The sequence below is a fragment of the Argentina silus genome, assembly GCF_951799395.1.
Source record: "Argentina silus genome assembly, chromosome: 1".
In the NCBI taxonomy this organism is placed as follows: Eukaryota; Metazoa; Chordata; class Actinopteri; order Argentiniformes; family Argentinidae; genus Argentina; species Argentina silus.
In genome coordinates, this window is record NC_139655.1 from 1,820,925 (window position 1) to 1,829,887 (window position 8,963).

General features: G+C 40.9%; 1 protein-coding gene across 1 annotated transcript in view; it reads right to left on the reverse strand.

Annotated features, from left to right (window-relative positions):
* Positions 1 to 4,575: 4,575 nt before the first annotated feature.
* The window catches only part of casq1b (calsequestrin 1b), a gene marked incomplete at its 3' end in the record, with an annotated part of 28,088 nt that continues 23,700 nt past the window's right edge, over positions 4,576 to 8,963 (reverse strand). The window contains exons 3-11 of the mRNA XM_083674625.1: positions 8,662 to 8,762; positions 8,109 to 8,220; positions 7,661 to 7,734; positions 6,637 to 6,767; positions 6,486 to 6,531; positions 5,919 to 5,973; positions 5,692 to 5,792; positions 5,191 to 5,265; positions 4,576 to 4,860 (exon numbers count right to left, since the gene is read on the reverse strand). Coding sequence (XP_083530751.1) covers positions 4,576 to 4,860; positions 5,191 to 5,265; positions 5,692 to 5,792; positions 5,919 to 5,973; positions 6,486 to 6,531; positions 6,637 to 6,767; positions 7,661 to 7,734; positions 8,109 to 8,220; positions 8,662 to 8,762 — 980 coding nt within the window. The remainder of the gene's footprint in view (positions 4,861 to 5,190; positions 5,266 to 5,691; positions 5,793 to 5,918; positions 5,974 to 6,485; positions 6,532 to 6,636; positions 6,768 to 7,660; positions 7,735 to 8,108; positions 8,221 to 8,661; positions 8,763 to 8,963) is intronic.

The window sequence follows — 8,963 nt, forward strand, 5'->3', positions numbered from 1 at the left end:
TATTAATAATAATAATAATAATAATAATAATAATGATAATGATAATGATAATTACTTATTACTAATGATAATGATAAAAATAATGATAATAATTTTGCTATAATATAAGTATTACTTATATTACAAGTTATACAAGTATAACATATAGTTTTAGTTTAATAAATGTTAGAATGCTGAGCTTTGAAATATTTAAAGATCAGACCATGTTTATTCTGAATTCCAATGGTATGTTACCTCACTAAGTACTATGTGATGTCATATACTATGTATGTGAGAAGTATTCAGTATTCATGTGTGCTTTTATTTTGTTTTACATCACAGTATGTATGTATTGTGAAAATAGTGAACGAAATATACACACATAAAGACACACACTCAGAAAACAATAATACTGCCTCTATCTGAGAAAACTAAAGAAATGTTGATATCCATGACGAGGCTTTCGATTTTTAAATTAACATTAAATATTAAATATTGTTAGATTAAAGTGTAAAGTGTATGGAAAAGGTTGTACAGTACCTCGGTTGTACTGATACAAGGCTTACGGTCTTAGAAACCGAATTAAATCAGTTCAGATGACTGCACATCTTTTCCAAAACACAGTAATAATGTCTGCCAATCAGATGGATAGATTGAAGGAAGTGTTAGACTATATTGCATTGTAAAATGCCAGTGTGCGGTCACATGAGAACAGTTTTACAAGGAATATAAATCGGGTTAAAGTCCTTTGTGGTAGGAGGACTAAACTACCATGAATGCAAAGACATCCAGTATTTTACTGTTTTACTGCCTCATGATCATGAACCTATGAACCTCCTTTTCAAGTTCAAGAACAAAGCTTTATTGTCCAATTTAGCTTTGGTTTCAATTCTGTAGGCCCAGTCACAGATATACATCCTGTCCTGACAGGTTAGGAACTAGAGAAGGGTGACAGGTTAGGGACTAGGGAGGGTGACAGGTTAGGGACTAGGGAGGGTGACAGGTTAGGGACTAGGGAGGGTGACAGGTTAGGGACTAGGGAGGGTGACAGGTTAGGGACTAGGGAGGGTGACAGGTTAGGGGCTAGGGAGGGTGACAGGTTAGGGACTAGGGAGGGTGACAGGTTAGGGACTAGGGAGGGTGACAGATTAGGGGCTGTGGATAGGGCCTAGAGAAGGTGTCAGAGACAGTCTGTGTCATAAACCTATAAACCTCCTTTTCAAGTTCAAAACTTTATTGTCCAATTTAGCTTTGGCTTCGATTCTACACGTCCAGTCACAGATATACATCCCATGCTTTCCATTTCGTAGTTCCAAGTTCAAAACATTAGTGTCCATTTTAGGTTTGGCATCCATTTTATAGGCTCATCCACAGTAAACCTTCCCTGCGATTTACTTCAGTTGTTTTTATGTTTTATTGCTTACACAAGGAGCGTTATATGACGATGGGTCAGGGTTAGGGTTATCATAAAGTATGATAAAGTGTCAGATGACAGAGGCTTTATTAGTATTTTTTTTTTTTTATTTTTTATTGTGTTTATGTTTCATTGCCTATGTATCATAAAGTAAGTATCATAAAAGTATCATAATATTGTATCATAAAGTTGGATTTTTCAATGGTTTCTTTGTTTTAAAATAGGCTTTATTGTTAAACTCAGATATTGCACTTCGACTCAGCGTACGTGACTGATGTAAAATGTAAAATGGTGGCTCGTACCTTTTTTGGGGGGGGATATGGTATAGTCTATGTTTCAGATGTAGCCTAGTAGAACCAATAACCCCAGGTTCATTATATCCATGCAGCCAGATAACACCAGCTACAAGGCCACAGTAGGCCAAAGTTTATTATTATTATTTTTTTAATTCAATTAATTCACCTCGGCAAAACAACCACCAGGAGGCATCGTTGAACAATTGTAATGGATAAGCTTACAATGTGTTATAGTGTGTTTACAAACATTGCTGCCTGATGAATTATGTAAAGAGTAGCTTATGAGTTCTTGCTTCAATTTGGAAAAGGACAAATTATTGTCTGGTAGGAGAAATTCTAAATGATGTCATTGATTAAACCTGAATTTACAAATCATGTCTTCATGGACTCTTCATACAGTTATGTCAGACATGGAATATATGTGACAGTGTCTCCGCGAAATTGCATATTAATGAACTCATAGCGATACAATGTTTCTCAGTTGATTCCGCTCATTTCAGCAGCAGGCTATATGGACACAGCACACTCACAAAGCAAAGAGCGCAGTTCGTGTCATAACGTTTCCACTCTGGCACCGTGAGTTTACGTTGAACGTATTTCACATGATTGAAATGAGAGCTTTTATGAATCAATCAAAACATTTTATATACCGTGTGCAATGAGGAGAATAAAACTTATTATATTTTCACTTTTTTCCTGGTCGTATCCAACAAGTAATTTGGAGTTGCCTACTGTCTGTATTTCACTGTCCTTTTTCGCCCCCGTCATATCATGTATCAGTGTTGACTACAAGTGAATAACTTTCTATAGGTGTCATATCATTTATGTAGCCTTGGACAGTTCTTGATGTATATTCACAATCTGTATCAAAACAGAGCCTTTTGGGATTAACAAAAAGTACTTACTGTAATTAACAAAAGTCTTCCTTAAGGTCAATGCAGTACAGTATATATTGGTGTTTTGACCATTGACTGTCCTTGCTTGCTGATATTACTTATGGTTGAGCTTCCCATAATGTTTCATGTATCAGATGGTTTTCATATGACAACAGGGTTGAACTGCAATGGAAGGTTTTCTGTGTCAAAAACATCTTCAATATTTCATTGACAGATTGACTGTGTGCTTGAATTTAAATTCAGTTGACAATCCAAAATGTCCAAAAAACTGTATATGATGCATGCCTGCTGGTGTGTGTGTGTGTGTGTGTGTGTGTGTGTGTGTGTGTGTGTGTGTGTGTGTGTGTGCGTGCGTGCGTGCGTGCTCATGCATGCAAGAGAGAGTGATGGAGAGAGAGAGAGAGACTCTGATGTAGTTTTAATTTTACCTGACATGTAGTTTTACCTTTACCTGACATGTAGTTTTACCTTTACCTGACATGTAGTTTTACCTGAGATGCCACAATCTTCCCCAGGAATAATTTACTGTACATCAAGTTTGATTACAATAAAACAAAATGTATTCATATTTGGGTTCTGACAAACAGAATGGCTTTCTGAATTATACATGTGTTCATCTGAGGTGTGGAGAAAAACATGTTTGAATAACGTAACTCATACTGCCTCCAGTCAGTTGCCAAGATAATAATAATAATAATAATAATAATAATAATAATAATAATAATAATAATAATAATCATAATAATAATCATAATCATAAGTATAAGTTATTTAGATAATAAAAAATATGATGACAACGCAATCTGAATCACTACAGTCAATTTCAATTTCTGTTTTATTTCTCTTACAGTAATATTGAACAGGTGCACATTAGATCTTGTTTGCGAGGCTTTCCCCATTTCCAGTATGTGTGTGTGGATTGTACGTCAAATATTATAGAATTGTTGTCTCATTTGCTCTGAAATAGCAATGGTATTAATTCTGGATATTGTGGATATGCTTGGTCTCAGAGGTGGTTTTTCATTTTGCAAGGACTGTTTAGCCAGCTTGTTGAGGTCATCACACACACACACACAAACATATGCACATGCACACACACGCACACGCACACACAAACACACGCACACACACAAGCACACGCACGCGCACGCACACGCACACACACACACACAAACATATGCACATGCACACACACACACACGCACACACACACACACACGCACACACACAAGCACACGCACGCACACGCACACACGCACACACACACACACACATTCTGACGCATGCATAAAGAAATGATTACAAACAACAATAAGTGTTTTTTTAAATCTTTTTTTCTCTTTTCTTTTTTCCAATATCGGAACAGAAACAATCAAATTCTTTGTCTTTTTTTTTTTTGCGAATACCAAACATCACTTTCCAAACTGTGTTATTCTTAAGACTTTCCAGTGAGGTTAAGTTTCCTTCTCTTTAAAAAATAGTACAACGAGGTGGCTGTTTCTTCTCTTTAACCAGTAGAAAACATTGAGTTGATACAGAGTACAGTCAATGGGACAAGGGAGAGAGAGGGGTGATCCCTGTTCTGTGTGACACCAGGTGAACAATGTGAGGTAAAACACAGCAGTCCTCCTCAGCTGGACCCTCACCTCACACTCACAGTTACCCCAGGAGGAGAGAGACTAACGTTTCAGACTGAGCAAAGAACATTAAACACATGTACATTTGAACCGCAATCCATTGGTTTGTTTAACAGACGAAAACTCCCTCTTTGCCGTATTTCTCTCACGCCGTGAGACTGATTAAGGTGATGCCCGCTGGGCAGGACACCTTGGTGTCTGACTAGGGCACTGAGAAAGAGATACAGGAAGCAAACAGGAAGTGACACAACATGTGTTTACGATGAGATGTTAGGAAACTGAAGATTGGTGCTACTGCAGCCTTTGGCCGCTATTGGCTAAAGCCGAGCAAACCCAAGGATGGTTGTGAACATTTATTCATCATCATCATCGTCATCATCATCATCATCATCATCATCTTCATCATCATCATCCTCGTCGTCGTCATCATCTTCATCATCATCATCATCATCCTCGTCATCATCATCCTCGTCATCTTCATCGTCATCATCATCATCGTCATCATCATCATCGTCGTCGTCATCATCATCATCGTCTGGGTCGATCTTCCCGGACAGCACGTCCTCGATCCACTCCTCCAGCTCATCTGCTGTCGGCATGTCTTCATCATCATCCATCTCCAGCCACACACTGTCGGCCTGCGAGAGAAAACACACACACACACACACACACACACACACAACACACACACACACACACACACACACACACACACACACAGTGAGACCTCCCTAATACTTGAGACACACAGAAAAACCTCCCTCGAGGCAAGATGGAGACTCAACGGGCTACAGGCATGCTATCACTGAGACTAAAGACCAGCGGCTTGGGTGAGAAGATCATGATATTAGACCAACGGCAGCCTTGAAGTCCAAAGAGACAGCAGTAGTCGTTTTCCACAGTAGAACCTGATGAAACAGGATATGAGGGACACGAAACAGTCTACAGACTAGAAAAGGGCTACTTACATCCTCTACGTCCACAACGCCGATTTGGGGGGAAGAGAGGTCAATTCCGAAGGTCTTCTCCCAGTAGGGCACAAGCTAAAAGGAGACAGAGAGAGGGTTGGGGGCGGTGAGGAAAGGGGATGGGAAAAGCAGAAAGACTGATATAAGGAGGAAGAGGATGAATCTGAAAAGACATACTTAACGTTTACAGTAATATCTACTTTTCAACGCCCAGAAAACACTCTATGGCGTCATTGATAGGACAGTAATGAGGATAACTGTTGTGTGCTCTAATATTCAAACATTAATAACCTTTCATTATTAATGTTTGATTGATTTTTCAAAGTACTGGTGTGACATAGTCAAACGTCAACTAATATGTTTAATCAGTACATATGACACATATGACATGTATGTTTAATCAGTACATATGACACATATACATACATAGTCAAACATCAACTAATATGTTTAATCGGTACATATGACACGTACATTACAGCAGCCTTAGCCAGATCTTACCAGGGGGAAATCGTCGGGGTCGATCCAGATGATGCTGAGGTCAGGGTTGTCAGTGTTCTCACGGGCCACCTCTTTCAGGATCTCCAGGAACTCAAAACCGTCTGGGAAAAGGTCAAAGGTCAGGCGCTGTAGTCTTTACACAACAAACATCATCTGGGCCACACCACGACCGACAGGTGACTGCATTCTCGGGGAATAATCAGTGTGATGATGCGACAGTATGTTACCTGGGTCATCCTCCTCAGCGAAGGCGACAATGTGCTCTCCATCGATGTCATCCTCCTGGAGGGGTGAAGAGGAGGGATGAGATGAGGAGGGAGGAGATGAGGAGGAATGAGATGAGGAGGGAGGAGATGAGGAGGGAGGAGATGAGGAGGGTTTACAGTTCTACTTTCTAAACATCTTTCATCTTACAGGTTTTACTTGTGATCATTGTGATGGATGTGAGGTTGCCTCATCTACCAAAACTGTACTGTATACATTCTAGATAAGTGAATATATATATATATATATATATATACGTAGAGTACCAGTCAAAAGTTTGGACACACCTTGCCAAGAGTGTGCAAAGCTGTCATCAAAGCAAAAGGTGGCTACTTTGAAGAATCTAAAATATAAAAATATATTTTTGTTTACTACATAATTCCATATGTGTTCAATCATAGTTTTGATGTCTTCAATATTAATCTACAATGTAGAAAATAATACAAAAATAAAGAAAAACCATTGAATGAGAAGGTGTGTCCAAACTTTTGACTGGTACTGTATATATTATATATATGAGGAATTCTTACCCAGGTCTCATACATGGTGTGGGGCTCAAGTTTCCTCAGGGTAGGCCTGCAATGAGAATGACAGAAAAACAAAACATCATTCTATATTCCTATGTTTGTACATGTATGATCTGTATTCTGTACGCCCTAGTCTAGTGGTCTCCCATCTCACCTGTCGTGCTCCTCGATGTAGTCCACGAGTTCAGCCTCGACGTAGGGCTTCCCTGGGATGGTCACGGGCTCCTCCATGAAAGGCTCGTAGAAGTCAACCTCGTTCAGCTTCAGCTTCAGCTTCTTGGCAAGCTGGAGGGGAACAGGTAGGGAGGGAGAGTTACATCAGCTAGATCACATCTTAACAGTCCTTCCTAAGACCTCCTTACCCCCACTACCCTCCCTGTACTAACCATAACCCCAACCCTGGAGACCTCTTCACCCCTGTACAAGTTCTCTCTGGCATTACGACTGCCAATGGCCCCTGGTGTGAGCATTGATTACTTTGTCTTATGATGACTGTTGGATAGGTGATTCACTTACTTAAACAAATGTATTTGTTGTAAGTCGCTTTAGATAAAGCCGTCTGCTAAATGCCATAAATGTAAATGTAAATGTAAGATCAGCTGTGGGGATAAAGGAGAGATTGCAGCAGGGGAGGTTGGTGGAGGTAGAAATCGGAGGACAGGGTCATTGTAATGCATGGAATGGAATGAGGAAGAGTGTTTGATACCATTCCTCATTCCATTCCATTCCATTCCATGCATTACAATAAGCCTGTCCTCCAATAGCCACCTCCACCAGCCTCCCCTGGATTGCAGAGATAGCATATGCACCAACACGTTTTACATGGTCTTCAAGTGTGTTCGGGTGTCTTCCGGTCACGGTAAGCAGATAAAGGAAAATATCTAGTCTATGAAAGGTCCAAACAATGTGGGTGGATCTTCGTTTTTTCTTTCCAGACAGTGGGAGACATGGATACAGTATGTCATGTTTGGGCCATGCTATGGCTTGTCCTGTGTCCCTCAGTTGGTAGAGCCACGGTGCTAGCAAATCTTAGGTTGGGGGTTAGATTCCCACTGGGACCATATATACATACAGAGAAAGTACGGCACATCTTACTGTATGTACTATAAGTAGCTTTGGATAAAAGCGTCTGATGAAAGGCGTATCGTATTATGCTCTGTGTCCCCGTGTCTCTGTACCTTGGAGTCGAAGGTGGCGTAGAACTTGATGAAGGGGTGGAACTCCTCAGCGGCATCATCATACTCAATGAAATCTGGAGGGATCAAAACGAAACATGAACCTCCGAAAATACTCACCACATATTCAGGCATTGTTTGAAAGAAATGATTGTTTTCACAGAAATGAAAAGATTTATTGTCACTACATTAGATGTAGAAATGACAGTAGGACCCGCATACTCAAATGGTCCCCGAAGTATCTTTATTAACAAACTAAGACAGACAACGTTTCAATCCAACAATGATCTTCTTCAGGTCATGAAGATCTAATGACAGGGAGTGCATCTTCACTCTTTAACTTTCTATATTTCCAGTACCTCTGTTATCCCAATAACAGACTGTTCATCCTAGAGTGCAGGTCGGTTCAGTGGTAGTCCCCCTAGAGGGGTGCGGCCCTAGCTGTACTTACGGGGGGATTTCTCGCTCTTGAAGTATCCGACCAGCTTGATATCCTCGTCAATGTTGTAGAAACCCTTCAGCTCACGCTCGTTGTCAATGATCTCCACGGGTTCCTCAATCACCTGCGGAGAGCGGGGGAGACCGAGACGGGGAGAGAGGATTAAGGAGAGTTCAGCCAAGGAGAGGACAGAGAGAGATTTTAAAGCAGACACTCCGAATATACAAGGATATTTGTATTTGATGGGTAGAGCCACATGTTGTCTCAAAGAAAGATAAAATGTGTCAAGTCACCTTCAGAGAGAAAGAGAAACAGGGTGAGGAAGAAAGAAGGAGAGAGAGAGAGGATGATACAGGGAGGACAGGGACAACTTTGGCGTGGCATCAAAATGAGTGGGCCAGAAAAATGACTGGCATTTTGATGGTTGCTTGGTGCTGGATGTGGGCTCATGTCTCTCATTGCCACATCACGTACTGACTATGTGCTGACTGTAAGTTGCTCTGAATAAGACACTCTGCCAGATGACTGTAATGTTATGTAATGAAGCGCAATGTACTATACTTACATCGTAGAGGAATTCCACCAGGGTGTCAGCGGCCAGCTCTCCATCGTACTCGATTATCTCGTTATCGGCAAAGATGTAGATGCTCTCCACCTCATCCAGACCTGGGGAAGGAGGAGAAGACTTAGAGGCTGTGGATAGGGGCTAGAAAAGATGACAGGTTAGGGGCTAGGGAGGGTGACAGGTTAGGGACTAGAGAAGGTGACAGGTTAGGAACTAGGGAAGGTGACAGGTTAGGGGCTAGGGAGGTTGACAGGTTAGGGGCTAGGGAGGGTGACAGGTTAGTGACTAGGGAGAGTGACAGG